The sequence below is a fragment of the Leuresthes tenuis genome, unplaced genomic scaffold, assembly GCF_036924035.1.
Source record: "Leuresthes tenuis unplaced genomic scaffold, fLeuTen1.0.hap1 SCAF_20, whole genome shotgun sequence".
Taxonomy (NCBI): Eukaryota; Metazoa; Chordata; class Actinopteri; order Atheriniformes; family Atherinopsidae; genus Leuresthes; species Leuresthes tenuis.
In genome coordinates, this window is record NW_027325374.1 from 15,224,441 (window position 1) to 15,240,848 (window position 16,408).

Sequence of the window (16,408 nt, forward strand, 5' to 3'; positions counted from 1 at the left end):
TTGGCTTAGTTCAGAAAGTGCATCGTGGCAACGAGGAGCGGCTCATTCGCTCAACGTTCACATTATGAGGAGAAAGCAACGATTCAGAAAACTGAAGATGGATCGATTTGAAGATTTTATTCGTTCAAATGAACCTACATCAAATATACAGATATAATAAAGATTAGAAAAATAAATATTTGAAAACATTGAATGTCAAACACAACAGTAGCCACGGTCTCAGAGCAGATTTGATAGAAATTGCAATGACTTCTTGTTGTTGTTGGGCGTGTTGAAATTAAATACATAAAACTGCATTTCATGTACAGTTAACTCCCACGAGTGAGGAGTGGGAATTCGTACTGGGAGTCTTCAAAAAACTCCTCCAAGGTTTTAAGCTAACAGCTAATGCTGAGGAGACTCTTCCATGCAACAAGTAAATACAGTAAATATTGAATGACAGAAAAGTACAACACTGACTATCAAATGTCATAGGGGTGGTGAGACCATGTTTATCCCTTTTCAAATACAACACTTCTCCAGTTGAGGTAATTTCATAGTATTTGCATATTAGAAGTTGCATGTTCTCTATTCGAAATCAAATAGTGTTTTCTACCAAAGTGACTAAAACTGCTTTAGCAGCTCAAGAAACAGTTGCCTCCTCAATAAAAAGGTCACTTGGACTGCAAACACGCTTTCACTGACCGACGCCTGTGCAGAAAATATATATATATATATGCTGACTGAATTATGAGAAGCCAAATACATGTTTTAATATACAGCAAAGCGTTGCATAACTTCAGTTCCTGTTTTAATTCAATTTAAATTTCTACTAAAGTTTACAGCTGTTTTTAATGATCATATTAGCCTTTGATATAAATCTTAGGAAGGTGAAAACCTCAGAAAGCAGTAAAATCATCAGGATTCGAAACACATTAGCCTACAGATGTATAAACTATCAATAGATATAAATTAGTGGCTGCATAGCATTTAGATTAGTTGATGCATTGGCATTTTCATACCCATTCGGCCATGAGCTAATCGGCGCAGAATTAGCCACATCCTGATGTGGGTGTATTCGTCTGGCCTGTTTTTTTTCTTTTCTTTTTGGGATTATTTACAAGCCACAAACAGCATTAGAATATGCAGCACAAAAGTCACAAGCAGCAGCCACAGATAAGAGGGTTTCATACGAGGCACAATAACAGGGCTGATAAAAGGCAGCCTCAGAATTCTCCTGGCACTGTGGGTTCAGGGTTACATGTATCTGTGGGTGTTTTCTCACAGCAAAGAACGAACAAGTCGTCCAACCATGAAGCGCAATCATGTATGCGCGTGTGTGTGTACAAACCCAATGCCCGAGCTCGGGTTGCCGCTGTGAGACCTCAGGTAAAGGAGGTTATTAAAAGTCCCCCTCCGAAAGGTGGAGGCTAACAGTCAGCCAAAGGTCCCCCCCGTTCAGTTCAGCTCTTCCGAGTATGAATATTAAATTCCGTTAGTACCTCCTCTTTCCGTGTTTCCCACCATCAGTCATGCAGGTTTTAGGCCGAAGAGCTAAATTAAATAACAAACAAGTGTTAGGTTTACAAACTGTATTCTCCAGTAATTTATCCAAGTCCGACCATTTCTCCGAATCACCTGGATCTGCGGTCTGCTTCTTTTTGTTGTGATGAACTATCTGATTCTCATTGGTCATCTTCACGTCCTGATCCTCCACATGATTACTGCAACACAGCAAGAACAATTAAACACAGCAGATGGATCTCAGATAATCTGCCGAACCTGTGAGGAAGAAAACACACAACTCAGAGCGAGTGGGTCTCACCCTTATGAGACCACAAAAAGGAGTAAAAGAGGAAACCAGGGAGAGAGGAGAGACTGGGACATCACAAGTCAAGCATGTGGTGCAGAAGGAGAGGGATGCCAGAGGGATATCTGAGGGCACTGGACAAATCGTCATTACAGGGTTTGACCACACGGGGGTGCTGACACGAGGCTTTCAAGGCTCAGTTACTCACTGTTGGTGAAGTCTGCTGCCAAGAGGGCTGAGGTGGAGAAGAGTTGCTCAAATCAACTGAGTTACTGGAGCAATGAGGTTTAACCTAACCCTCTTTGTTTATCAGTTCATTTGTCTACCTTGGATTGTCAATAATTTGACAGTGAACTGTAAAGAAAGCATGCATTTGGAAAAGAAGGCAACCACCCGAGATGGCATCTGAACAAAAAAAAGAAAAAGAAAAGGGTACCTGATGACTGTGTTCCTCTCACGGTGTGTGATGTAGACGTCATCTGTGAAAAGGATGGTGTGGTATGGTACCACTGGGTCACACGTCGGCAGAATGCCTCGTGACAAGTGGCTTACGCTGTCCAAGATGCCATTATACACCAGGAGGTCGTCCACCAGCAGCTGTGCACACAGACAGACAAACAGAGGTTCAAACGTAACAAACAGGACTGGCGTTAACGCCATATTCCACAGCAGAGTGTCTTACCCCAAACTCTTTCACGCCTCTTTGAGGTGTCTTAGAGTAGTTCCACAGCTTGATCATAGAGACCGTGACTGGCTGGTCAAAGATGACGTACACACGGTTTACCTACATGGAAACGACATGCACTCAATTCTCCGCCAAACTTTTAACGTGGGTCCAGTAAAGTGTTACAAACGGTCACTCCAGCACACTTCCTCACCAGTCCAGGAAGCACCGGAGCTAACCACATATGTCTGCCGTCGTGGGTATCGTTCACGCCGTCAGTTAATTTATCTGGCGTCCTTACGTCCCCGCTAACATTGTCCAGTACGTTCACACTGTCTGGAAAAGCTGCTATGTCTGGAAGTCACAGTGTTGAGGACTGATTAGAAAGTCTCTTTATCGATTTTCCGACATGAATATAAACATCATATAAAGCTCGAATACAATTCAGGTTTGTAAAAACACAAGGATTACATTTAGTACATCAAAGTCTCAGAAAGGATACTGTTGTCGCTGAGACTGATCTTCTCATGGTGCTGGTTGTAAAACTCCACGCCGTTCAGACCAATGTAGTATGGGTCTCCCCAGGTTGTTAACAGCTGCAGCTGAAAGATGACTGACAGTTGGCGGTCAAGGAATATACAGTAAGACAACTAGATGTTTTATACAGGTAAATAAGTGTCACGCAGCTGTTTGTTAACTTTGGCTTCTTTTTTCTTTTTAACCGGAAAGAGCAAAAAAAAAAAAAAAGAGAAACCATCTCAGACTCCATATCATTTCAGATCACATACAGAACTAAATTAACTCGAGATGAACTAAATGAGACGTGAAACACACACACACACACACACACACAATCATGTCTCTATCATTCAGAATAATAAAATTGTTTCAACAGGACAGGTAAGAAAAAAAAAGTTTTTCTGGTCTGGTGTTGATCTGAAAGCCAATTGGTCTTTGCAATCTGACATTTCTGACTTTCACATAAATGCCAGGTGACATCTGGCTGCAGGACTTTCACATAAATGAATGCCAGGTGGCATCTGGCTGCAGGACTTTCACCTAAATGCCAGGTGGCATCTGGCTGCAGGACTTTCACATAAATGCCAGGTGGCATCTGGCTGCAGGACTTTCACATAAATGAATACCAGGTGGCATCTGGCTGCAGGACTTTCACCTAAATGCCAGGTGGCATCTGGCTGCAGGACTTTCACATAAATGAATGCCAGGTGGCATCTGGCTGCAGGACTTTCACCTAAATGCCAGGTGGCATCTGGCTGCAGGACTTTCACATAAATGAATGCCAGGTGGCATCTGGCTGCAGGACTTTCACCTAAATGCCAGGTGGCATCTGGCTGCAGGACTTTCACATAAATGAATGCCAGGTGGCATCTGGCTGCAGGACTTTCACCTAAATGCCAGGTGGCATCTGGCTGCAGGACTTTCACCAGACAGGGGAGTGGCCTCTGATTTTGACCACTTAATTGTGTAACCACACATCTTTGAAAAATACATCAATGACAAAGCAGGCCTCTGGCACTACAATAATCAGGTAGGTCTGCAACAATAAGTTGCAACAGACTTAAGACTTCATCAGTTACCTGGCTTAGTTTGAAAGAGGGGAACGTTGTGCTGTCGGTGAAAATTCGACCTCTCAGATTAGCTGTTGTTAGAGATATGGTTTATTCACAATCACAGTTACAAGAGAGGAGATGATGCAAATTTTCAAGGCTGCAAAAATTTGGGGTAAGTCTTTTCTGTCTGTAGGATTGCCAGAAAAACTAATCAAACCCCCCCCCATTTAACTTCAAATGACTTTGAGGAAGATTTAGTGACTCTTGAGTGATGATGAAGTGTTCTACTTTGCAGCATAAAATAATCATCATCAGGACAGTGATCACATTCTAAAAAGATTCCACAGACAGGATGCAAAAGAGCACTACATGCTATATGGCTAAATGATCTTTTTATAAAAAAAATAAAACAAGAGAAGACTCTTAGAAAGTGGTAAAAGCTGTGATAGTTACCTCAGGGAGTTCTAAACACTGAACATACAGGGAACACAAACCCTGGTTTTATGCTTTTTTTTCCTGTGTTGTTATTTTAAAACTGCAAAAGATGGAATACAAAAAAGAAAATAGCTTGTAATATGAATTAAAAAAAACTGCAAAAAAAGCTATTCACTTTATAAACTATTCGCTATTCAAACAGCATGAAGAGCAACGCAGCATTAGTGTGACACACCCTCTACATGGTGAACCTGCCATTCTTCACAACAAGCTCCGTGTCCTGTTATAACCTCAGCATCAATACCATGTGACTCATGTCACAGCAGCAATTACAGGAAACGTGGCTGCATGTATGTTATTGATCCATGCATAAAATATGTTACTGATGCTTTCCTTCTCCGGAACAGTGGGTAAATATTAACTTAATTACCAGAACATATCTTCATTTTTTCTGGATTTATTGAATTCAACTAAGAATGTGAATGTCCATGTTGTTAGCAATGCAAGTGAGACAGGTAACGGAATGTTTCTTGAATTAAAATCTGACCAGAGAATTTGCAAATATCGTAATATTATCTTGGAACAGACAGAAGCAGTAAAAGAAGCTGTCCAAATAAGAACTGTATGCCGAGTCACTGCATAAAAAAAGGATACACCCACAAGGCATGATGGGAGCTTCATAGTCCATGCTGGCCTGTTCTTGTTTCTTAGTGCTTGCTCTAAATAAGAAACAACACAATAATAAATGAGTAAATGCCACTTTCTAATGTCCAAATCAAACACATAAGAGTTTGAATTCTGGTTCAAACCTGTGGGAGTCTTCTATCATCTTGTTTTCAGTGGGAGTCTGAAGGAAGTCAACGAAGAGGATCTCCTGGGCAAAGTCAAAGTGACAGTTCCCTGGTCCTTTCCTGATCAGAAATCCCTCCGTTGGCGAGATGGCAACATCATCCATGAACAAATGCAAGACTTTCACCTGAACCAAACATGTAGCCATTTTTTTTGTTCGTAAGATTTCTCCATATAGGACCTTCCTTGCTAAATAATTTTGCAATACCAAAACCACGTCTGTGCAATACTTCAGATGTCTTTGAAGTACTTCAAATGTCTAAGTTTATTATTCTGATAGCTTCAAATCTGTTTCCTCTTATTTACTGAAAAACAAGGACTGATCTCTAACCCCACTGAAAATAATTCGCACTCTCATGATAGTATTTCCTATTTCAATGTTTCATAAATGATTACATTAAACTTCTGATCATTAGTGTAAGGAAAATATATTTGCTTGTAAATTCTGCAGCATAATAATAAAATGATTTGAGGGCAGCAGTCAAGTGTCTCACCCCTCTGTATGAGTCCTCAGGTGACTTGTTATAATTCCAAATACGGAGGCCAGCGACGGTCTGGGCCTTGCTGAAGGTAATGTTCAAAACGTGGGGCTCTCCATAGGAGAAAGGGATCAGCCACATGTGCTGGTCGTCAGTGGTAATGTTATGGCCATCAATGAGCCTGGTGGATGAGAGAATGCAATCAAGACCGCAGCAAACACAGCAGTGATGTAATCTAAGTTATTTTTTTTACTTATTGACATACTTGTCAAGTGTGCGCAAGTCATGTCCATACTCAGGTAGGTCATTGAGGTCCCTTGGTGAGGCAGCCATCATACTGAGATCTAAAGGTAAGCCTCCACCATCTTTCCCCACAACTTCCAGTCCTGTCAGGCCCATATAATGGGAGTCACCCCAAGTCATCATCAGTTCCAGTCTAAGGCCTGGAGCAAAAGGAAACAGAGACTCTAGAATTAAAAAAATGTCCAAAACACACAATGAGACGAGAAACAGATGCGATAATACAGTATCATTAGTATACTCACACTTTCCAGTGTACATCCCAGGAATATGTTCCAAAGTCTCCTCAGATTGGCTCACAGTGGGATTGAGTTGAAGTTTCAACTAGAAATATAGCACACATTAAACATTAATACACATTAAAACAAACCCTGTGAAACCTGAACGTATTGATCAAAGAGCCTGTACTTACAGTGAGGTCTTCCTCTCTGAAACCGGCCTGTGTGAAAGGTCTTTCTTCACCCTCTCCATCTGCTGTGCGCGGTCTCTGCAGCTCCTCTTCATACACCGAGCTGTCAGGACCCTCACCTTCACTGAGGAAGGTTTCATCGTAGCGCGACATGGCCTCCAGGATCTCATCATCAGTAGTAAACAGGATAGTGTCCCCGAACTGGTCCAATCCTTTTGTGACATTAGAGTGAGGAAAAGGCTAAGTAAGTAAATGGTAAATACAAACAGAGTATATGATGTTGTGCATTTCTGGTCAGATACCTCCAGAAAGCGTTCCAGAGGCTTTGGCAATTTCTCCCCTGAAGATGCACCTTCCATCCAGCAGCATCTCCACCTCTCTCACACCACGGAATGAGTGGATGCGCGACTTGTTGTAGTTCCATACTCGGATCATGGCAACCTGGTACGGAGCTCCAAAGTCCAGGAAGATGGTGTGGCTACGACTAGGGGTGAACGGGGCTAGCCAAAGATGCATGTCATCCTGAGTGCGATTGATGCCATCAATCAAGTTGGTGACAACCCGTGGATCCTTACCATATGCTGGAAGAATGTTGATATCTGGAGGGTCAGCACGAATATGAGCAGGTCGAAGAGGCTCTCCACTAGAGCTGAACACCTCCAGGCCATTGAGACCCACATAGTGGCGATCCCCCCATGTGGACAGAATGTTAATGACCAACCTTTGGCCCTGCGGCAGAACCGGGATCTCAAAGTCATCCTCACGCTCTAAGAATGGATCATCGTCAGGGCCTTCACACAGCGGCCCCTGACTGGTAAGTGAAGACAGTGGACTCCTGGGTGCAGCGGAGGGGTTAACTGGGACTGTGGGAGGACCACGTCCCTGGCGCTGAAGGAACTCATCAAAGATGTCACCTTCGAAACCCATATTAGAGATGCGTCCACGCTGACATTGGTTGAACTTAGTGAGAGAGTCCCATGACTCCATGAGGGTGTCATCCTGGTGGCTGTGCAGCTGGGCCCGAGAGCTGCTCTGCCTCCTGCTTGCGTTCACCAAAGATATCGGCTCCTCTGGAAGACACACACAAGTATTAGATTCAGAACTACAAACAAACTAAAGTAATAAAAATCCTTTAGTTACCAAACTCTCAAGATGAAGACATAAAAAAGGTACTTCTTATAAACCAAAAAAGTCCAAAGGCCATTACGAGTGTCTGTTGTTTAACAAGTCTAAGAAATGGACTTCCATTTTTGTAAAATATTTGAGAGAGCCACATCATGAGGTATTTAAAACCACATCATCCAGACAAGAAATAAACATCCAAAAAAGTTTAAAAAAAACAACTAATGAAAATATGGTTGAAAATTCCCTCAAAAATGATCACTGAAAGCTGCTTTTTTGGGTTTACTTAATAAGAACATAGCATGAACTATAATTAAGGTAAATTAAAACTAGAGGTGTGCAAACCTTTGAAAGCAGACTATTTTGAAAGCTGGTTGATGCAGAGTAACGTCTCTGGTACACAATTATAACATTGGAACAAGGTAAGCACCACCTACCAATGTTTGCAGCTGACGTAGCTCTGTGATGTTGCTCCTCTGCCTGCCTGCCACTGACTGAGGCGTTTCTGAACGAGCTCCTTCGTCCACTGATGGGCCTCTCTGGCTTTTGCTCCCCAAGCTCCTCGAGGAGGTTGCAGCTCAGGTCCAAAGACTCAGCCTTCCACTGCCCTCCATTCATGGCCCTATCCACCCCTCGGCACACCCGGCCTGGGTTACAGGGCAGCTCTGGGAGCATGGATGAGGATGAGGCTGGGGATGCTTTAAGTTCTGTTGAGTGCTGAGGTATTAGCCAGCGTGGCCTCTCCCTGCTGGCCTCACAGCCTTCAGGTGCACCTCTGTTCAGGGGCTGTAGCCACTGAGGGGCAACCCGAGAGGAGGATGGCTGGGTGGTGACTGTCTGCTCCATGGGTGCTGGCTGCTCCACTTGCTGTCTGGGGGAAATAGGCTCTTCTGAGGCAGACAGGTCAAAAGAGTTTTTTTGTATGGAGAAGTGATGAGTGGAGGACGAACCAACCGCTGAAGAAGTGATGGGTGGTAGCGGAGTATGTGATTTCTCCTGCATGTCTACCATAGCCTTGTCTGCTGTGTCTGACAAGGGATTCAAACTCTGGTATCGCTGAGTGCAGTTGCCCTCTCCTCCGGTCCTGTCCTCATAGCGATGGGGGCTTGCACCCCGAAGATTGTGTCCTGAAGACACAGGGCTGGAGAACAGCGAGTCTGAGACCTGGAAATCCTGGAGATCAATTGTGGTGCTGTAGTCAAAGACTTGGTTTCCACAGCCCTTCTCCAGCTCACCTTCAAAGACCAACGTGCTGTTAAGATACAGCTTTATGTGGCGCGCACCAATGTCAAGCTCCTGCAAAAGAAATAGAGCCCTGATTTACCAGCATTCCCAGTTTGCAGAGATATCTAACAGTTTTTTCTAGATTACAACTTTAAGGACCAGTTTATGCTGCAACATGTCCAAACAATGCAGATTAACATCTTAAATCTATGCACAAAATAAACTCCAAATATTAAATTAACTGAAAGACCTTACGGGTGAATTGTATCACATGAAAAAGTCTTGAACTTTACATTATGTATTTGTATACTGAAGGATATTCAAGTTTTAAACCAAGCTGAATTCAAATGCAAAAAAAAAATGTCATGATTCCTCACACAGACTACAGATTAATTCCCCATTCTCATACAAGAGTTTGTTTACAGGCTAGCTGTAATTAGTCCGATCACAAACAACAACTCAAATCTGCTCAATCCTCCAGGCAGCAAACCCCCATAAACCCCATTCAGCTTAATATCTACTTCTCACGAGGGATTCCTTACCTTGCATGTTCAAGCCCCCGTTCGCTAATACAAATATTCAATCATTCCAGATGGTTAAGTGAACAACAGAGAGATATGAAGGGGTCTCTTTACCCTTCCATGAACAGCAGTGACGCTGAGAGGCAACAGCCCATGCTACACTAATCCTCTGGGGTTAATCTCTCAGTGTTCCACATTTGGACAAAGTGACAGGCAGCTCAGCCAACCACTGCTTAAAGTGAACCCCTGACGTAAACACCATCATCTCATAGAATGAGAACATAAAAGTCTAGGATCGTCTGCGAGCTGGAGACACCAAAATCAACAGCGGGATAAACCCAAAGATTTGTGAAACAGATTCCAGTGAATAAAAGGTCCTAAAAAACACATAACAACTCATAAACTGAAATAAAATGCACTTACATTGAGACTTCTGTTGTAGTTCCAGATTCTGATACAAGATATTCCAAAATCTGGGGAGCGCTCTGTGTTCCTTATGATAAAGTAGAGCTGGATGGGAGGGTGGGAGGGACACGTCCACATGTTGCGCTCTTTTGTGGTCTATTAATCCAAGCGGGCGGACCCAAAAAAGACAAAGAAGAAAAAAAAGCAAACGCTATGTCAATTCACAAATGTCAAGAACCGCCTTAAGCATTTCTCTCTGCAGTCAGACCCTTTGTAAATTTGTAAAGACCCTGAAGCTGTTTTTCTGCTTCAGGATCCCGTAAGTGTTGATAAAACCCGAAATGATATAATAAAATGAGCAAATCTACATAAAAAGATTTGTAAGCTGTTTTTTTTTTTCAGTTTAATCAACAACACACAAATATTACAGTTCGTACAGTAAAGCTTTCTTATGGCAGATATTTTATATGTCATAGCAGGAAAAGCACAACTGTAACTAATAACAGTTTTGACAGTAAACAGGCTTGCACAGATTTAAGTTAAGCAGAAATCATTCCAACGGGGTGCTGAGGCAGCAGAAACCCACCTTCACCTTTCCATTGACAAGCGCCCCGAGATTCCCTGGGTAGTCAGCATTCCTGATGTCTAGGTCATGAGGTGACACGTACAACTTCTTGTGTCTGAGGCAAAAGAACTGCAACTCAGTGAGCCCAACCAGCAGCGGGTTCCCCCAGTTTGACAGGATCTCCATAGTAACATACAACGCTGGGGTGACCTCTGTTGACAACTGCCGCCTCTTCAACAACAACACAAAACCACAGAGTGACACCCAGCAACATGAGGATTACTCATTTTGATCTGCGAGACGGTGCTACTCACTAACCGGCTGCCTGCTGTAGTCTGTTCTGGCACTCTGAGGATGGCTGTGGCTGGGTCCAGCTTCGAGTTTCTCCAAGGCTTTCAGCAGTTTTTGTTGCTGCCTGAGAAGAATTATGACACAGTCAGCTCATCTGCTTAGTGTGTTGTGCCTGACCTTCATATTACTGGCGGGGTGATGGTCCAGCACCATGGAAGCCACACCAATAAATAACTCTTCAAGGTAACATGGCGTGCGCATCATTTATTTTTACTGTCAGGTTCAAATGCAATTATAGAACACCGAAAACTGTGCGTGGTTACCGAAAGCACCAAGCATCTTTCTATCCTCGTGGTGTTTAAGTGCGAGTGTCAGCATACCTGGCGCCCATGAGCGTTATTCTTTGCATGGCCAGAGTGACATTACTCTCATCCTTGTCATGTGTGTTATGATGCTTTAAACCATTCATCATCTGGTGTCCCCGGCCCTGGAAGAAAAGGAACCAAAACAATCATATGGAAGGCAACTACATAAGAATATACCTGTTGATACCAAAAGCACACCTAATACATGTGTAGAACTACAGGTGAAGAGCGAGAGGAAGTACCAGGGAATAGACGGGAGATATTGCACATCAGCAATAAAACATCTGCTAACAGCACAGTAAAAGCAGCAGCCTGAGTCAAGTGAAGATGCAAGAAGTGTAGTAAAGACCAAGCAGACCGTGTTGCGACTGAAGATCTCGGCTTTCTGCACAGGCGTGTTTTCTCTCTGTATGGCCTGGCGCACCCTGTACGCAACCTCATCCGAGTCTCGCTCTTCAAAAGAAGTCTTTCTGGCTGCTGACAGGGGCCTCTCCACCCGACTCCTTGGCCCTTCCAAAAAAAACGAAACACTTTGGAGAATTGAAACACTTTTCATTGGACCTGTACAAAAAGGTTCATTCAGTGTAGGTCAGATCACACCTTTTTTTTTTGGTTTTGTTTTTGTTTTTTTTAAATGTGAACATTAAGCATTAACCACACTTTTCTAAAAGGTGAAAGGACTCACTCTGATAATCCCAGCTCTCTTTTGAAGGTGGCCTATCTAATGTTTTGCTCTTGACCAACATAGGCTTGGTGGGTATAAAGGTGTCAATGCTTTCTTTCCTTTTTGCAGAGAGAGAACGTTCAATCTTACGACCTGCAAAATAGAGAACATTATTTTAGAACAGGAGCAGAGGTATCCATCGATCCGTATCTCACGTGCTGATGAACAAAACAAGAAAACTGGACTGTAGCAGCTGATGCACTGACGAAGCAGATAAGGAATCACATGGTAAAATTTCCATAAAAGCCAACCTGTAGGTGAGGGTCCAAAGTCCAAGACGATGAGGTTTGCTGAGTCAAAATGACTATGAGTCCCACTTGGTCGAGAGTTAGAGGACTTGGAGGAGGAGAGAGGCAGCCCCAATTCATCAAGACTCTCGGTGCTCTCCTCCCTTTCAATCTGCTCCTCTACCCACTCTTCGTCTGACTCCTCCCCCGCTGAGCCACTGCTGGTCCGTCGCATGCTAACCTCCAAGCTCCGACGTAAAACCTAGTTTACGAAGCTCAGTCTTTACGTATGCATCAATACTCATCAGTCATCAATCCAAGCCCCAACAGGCACATACATAACAGACAAGAATGCTGACAGTTTAACTGTTGCCTTGATTTGAGTGACGACACCTGAAATCTGTCATAAATTAACACCAAAGGGTGTGGAACAAATTTAGATAATTCATCACATCTCGTGCCATCTTGACCACATGATACAAAAAAGTGCACATCATTTTTTTTGATTACCTTCACTTCCTCAAGGTTGAGTAACACCTTTTCACTGTGCTCCTGGTTTGCTGGGCCTCCCTGGCTCTCAGGCCTGGAGCTGAAGGAGTGTGAAACTTTGCAGGCGTCTCTTTGGCAGCAGGGACTACGTGGAGTTGAGCTCTGCATTAACGAGGACGATTGGATAAAGGGGGAAAATGGCAGAGACAGAGAGATGCAAAGCAGTTCAGACAGCTGCATCTGACACATAGCTCTGGTCACATACTGTCCTAGTAGGAATCTTCACTCTACCTCCATGTCTACACTTTCGTAGGGCTCAAAATCTTCTGAGTAGCGCTTTTCCGGAAATATATGCAAACTCGTTCCATTCTCAGTTCGAATTTTAACAGAATCCTACAAACAGCAGGAAAAAAAAAAAAAAAGGAACATGCGATCATCACATATACTGTTTTTCATTTAAGGCAAACTCACAAATTAGGACGCTGTAAGGCCATACCTGCACCCATTCTTTCCTCTGGACCTTTTCTGGGGCGGTTTGGCTCCTTTTCCTGTTGGTCTGATCCAGATTACGACTATCTTCAGTTAGCTGGTGGGCACTTCTACAGACATCTGTGGATGAGTCACAGCGCAGAGAGGAGCATGAGCACAAACAGCAGACTACAGCCTCGGAGGAGAGGGAACACACGGTCACATGCGCAGATGGTCCACAGCACATAAAGGAAGAACTGAAAAAAAATATATAAATAAAAATGGCTGCCAGCTACAACTGTCACTATCACTTATTCATTGGGACTGGGCACGGGATCACACCATGCAAACTACAAGCTGAGGAGCGGTGGCCATTAGCTAGGGCCCCATATGGTCTACAGATGACAGAAGCTACGAGAAATAGGATGGAATAGTACCTTTGACTTCAGGGATATAACAATATTTACTTAATTCTCTCCTATGCACAAGAGGTAAAAAAAAGAGAAACAACAAAACAATGTGGTTTTATACAACAAGATGTTGCTCAGAATGTAGGTGGAAATTAGTCTAGCAGCGTACCGGCTGTACTGGCGGGCTTCCAAGTAGGCACAGAAGGGACTGACTTGTTGTTGGGGCCCCTGAGGTGCTTCTTACTGGATTCAGCATTGGCTCCGTTAAGGTAAATCGAAAAACCTTGCTCAAGCTGCTCCAACTCAATTTCTCTGGGGTTTTTCACTCTGAGGCGCTTTAAGACCCTGAAAAGCAAAGATTAACAGATAACCATCCAGAAAGAAATTACAAAAAATATAACATATTCAATTTTATAGTTAATATATATTTTAACATATAATATTTTTTTCACAGGATAAGAAATCATTTACGAGACTCATGTATATTCTTTAATGAAAACCATTCTCCATCTTCTCCACCCTATTTCAAACACAGATATCCTTTCGCCTCTCATTGGAGGGAATCCAACCAATCAGTGTTGTTGTTGAGCACCACTTAAAAGTCATGGCGGAGTTGTGCAGCTCCTCAGTGAAATCCAATCTGACCATCTGCAGCCGCGTGTGCTCACACTTCACCTGTTTTTGTGCTGGAGGGCGATTAAATATTCATCCAGAGTGTCATCTACAGCAGAGGCAAGCTTCTCCCCTTGGCACGTCTTAGTCTCCTTCAAGACCACATACATCAATAAACACACATACACACAATGAAGGGTCAGAAAAGCTGCTACTTGAGGGGGGGGGCAGTCCTATTGGACATCATCCTTGCACATGTGCACACATTCACGACCTAAATCAACTGAATTCTGTGCACCACAACATCCATGCATGCAACTTGCTCCTCCAGTCTACAGTATCAGTGGCGTGTAAGTAATATGTCAGGTTGCTGAATGTGTGTTGAGTTCAGTGTTACCACGATATGCATCCGTGAAGGCCTGCAGAATAGTGATTGCAGAAGAATGCGCTGCTGAAAGAATGCATAAAACCGAGGGTCACTGCTGACTCAGCGCGACCCAAGATCTTGTCAAATGTCTGTGAACATAGGCTTGCTTGTGTGCTTCGTAAGAATCGAGTTGATCTTTAAAAAGGTGGAGCTACCCGGTGCTCATTCGGACTGACAGCTGCAGCAAAGTAACTGAAAGAAGAGTGTTCAGATCCCGCACTTATATGCCTCTGTATAATGAAATGGTAGCCATTTCTCAATGACGCTGAATAAATTGTCACACATATGAAATGCTGTGAAAAACAGAAAGGTTTAAAATGCAGGCAAGCCAGTCAAAAGCCTTTTGTTTAAAATAAATGTGCAATATTCAAGGGTAAAATCACTCTATGCCAGAGTTGGTTTAAGATTTGTGTCATTAGTAGCTTTGACCACCATCCTTTTACTGAAAACCTGACTAATTAGATCCTGAATTCACATTACATCCATCAACATTCACTCAGTTTAATAGCAGAGGGTAAGGGCTTCAAGATGAACAGCCGGTGTGTCTAATCTATTTTAGGAGCAGGGGTCACAAATGGTGGCAAACCATGGGGAAGTGCTGGTGAAATGTTGACATTGGTGTTTGCACAATCGAACCGTCTCCATATATTCAAATAGAGAGACAAATCTACCACTGATGCAATAGGATCAATGTGAAATGCCTAATCCTTTCCTCATATACTTGGTTCAGACACCACTGGACTAAACTAAAATGAAATCATCCCCCACTAAAGCACCGGATGCTGCCTGCGATCAATTGAACAGCTTAAACAGGAGTGTGTCTTGGAAGGAGGATCAGATGTCTGCCTAACAGTCACTTCCAGCTCATGCCATTCCTAACACAGATAATCATGCAAGACAAACACATAAACCGCAAGGCTCTTACTTAGTTTATAAAAGTCAACTAGCATCTGTCAGTGTCAGGAGCAGAGGAGAGGCAGGGAAATGTGAAGAAAACAATTGAAAATACTTGTTAGTGACAGAGTAAAGACACAGTGACAGCTCAGACACTGCTGTGAAATAAGGCAAGCATGACAGCGGTTAACGCCTACATGTTAAGAACAGTGAGTATTGTAGTGAAATGACAGATGATGTGACCTTAAAAATACAGTTTAGACGGGCAGTTATATAACCCTTCTCTTACCTTTTTATCCATTGTGTGCTGCAGATGATGTTCTGTAAGTACTATCCCATATTTTGAAGCGGGCAGACCATTCAAATATATTTAAAATCTGTGCGGTGCTTTTTCCTCACTGCAGGGTGACACAGATGAGAACACCAAGGTTAGCCTTACAAGAATGAGCTCGTTTTAGAAAAAAAAAAATGTCGCCACACCCGAAGGGGCGATTCAGCAGCACAAATATAGAATATGCGCTGTCTCCGTAGCGTTACGCGCCTTTAAACCTGAGATTTCTTGCAAAAAAACTATTTTCAACAAGTAAATACACCGTGAACCTAAGTAACCGCACAGGGGGGGTTGACGTGTGGCAGCGCGTGCCATCGTTGTTTGCCATTAACAGCTAACTAGCAGGTTACCGTTACAGGTAAGCTAACGCTTTTTGCTTATTTGCTTATAACGGTGAACAGTTGAACGCACAAACCGGTTCCTGTGGTTAGAGACAGAGGACAACGTTTTTTTCAGCTGTCCAACGAGGCTAACACTGACGCTAAAGACAAACCGAAAGGCTAGCATGGGTTAGCATGTCACTAGTTTACATGGGAAACACGTAAAAAAAGTGGGTCTTGCTTTTGTATTTTCGTACACGCTTTACCCAGACTCCGATAATTATAAGGAATGTACTTACTGTCGTTGCACTACTTTCTCAGCCATTGGCTTTGGAATTGCCGTTGTTTATTTATTTATTTTTCCTCTTTTTTTGTGTTTTCTCATGTGCCCACTGTTGTGTTGGTTGGTAACCAGGATAGTTATCCACCAATGCGAAGAGTCGCATCCGTGTTAGACACGCCCTCCGCCGGCCCTCTTTGCCCTCTCCTCCGACGTCAGTGCGAGCTCCATCACTAA

General features: G+C 43.2%; 2 protein-coding genes across 3 annotated transcripts in view; one reads left to right on the forward strand and one right to left on the reverse strand.

Annotated features, from left to right (window-relative positions):
• fam234a (family with sequence similarity 234 member A) overlaps window positions 1-16,408 on the forward strand; it is a 114,276-nt gene that overhangs the window by 9,221 nt on the left and 88,647 nt on the right. The window lies entirely within an intron of this gene.
• Window positions 103-16,329, reverse strand: katnip (katanin interacting protein). Of its 2 annotated transcripts, XM_072373866.1 has the most exons (29): window positions 16,191-16,329; window positions 15,530-15,638; window positions 13,983-14,071; window positions 13,477-13,652; window positions 12,926-13,038; window positions 12,721-12,822; window positions 12,451-12,591; window positions 11,965-12,202; window positions 11,675-11,806; window positions 11,348-11,499; window positions 11,005-11,111; window positions 10,652-10,748; window positions 10,355-10,564; window positions 9,787-9,924; window positions 8,056-8,914; window positions 6,799-7,566; window positions 6,500-6,708; window positions 6,333-6,411; window positions 6,053-6,230; window positions 5,803-5,968; window positions 5,269-5,435; window positions 5,114-5,178; window positions 2,956-3,066; window positions 2,668-2,807; window positions 2,472-2,573; window positions 2,226-2,386; window positions 1,998-2,024; window positions 1,618-1,703; window positions 103-1,533 (listed from the first exon to the last, which is right to left on the reverse strand). In XM_072373866.1, the coding sequence occupies exons 2-29, from the start codon at window positions 15,539-15,541 to the stop codon at window positions 1,475-1,477; spliced, it is 4,884 nt and encodes a 1,627-aa protein (XP_072229967.1). In that variant the 5' UTR covers window positions 15,542-15,638; window positions 16,191-16,329; the 3' UTR covers window positions 103-1,474. The 2 variants fall into 2 exon arrangements, with proteins under 2 accessions (XP_072229967.1, XP_072229968.1); XM_072373867.1 differs by lacking the exon at window positions 1,998-2,024.

Coding starts and splice junctions, on each gene's coding strand:
- katnip (XM_072373866.1), bottom strand. Junction 12,203..12,450: donor TCAACCTTGAGGAAGTGAAG/GTAATCAAAAAA, acceptor TTCGTAAACTAG/GTTTTACGTCGGAGCTTGGA. Junction 5,969..6,052: donor GACTTGCGCACACTTGACAA/GTATGTCAATAA, acceptor CTCATCCACCAG/GCTCATTGATGGCCATAACA.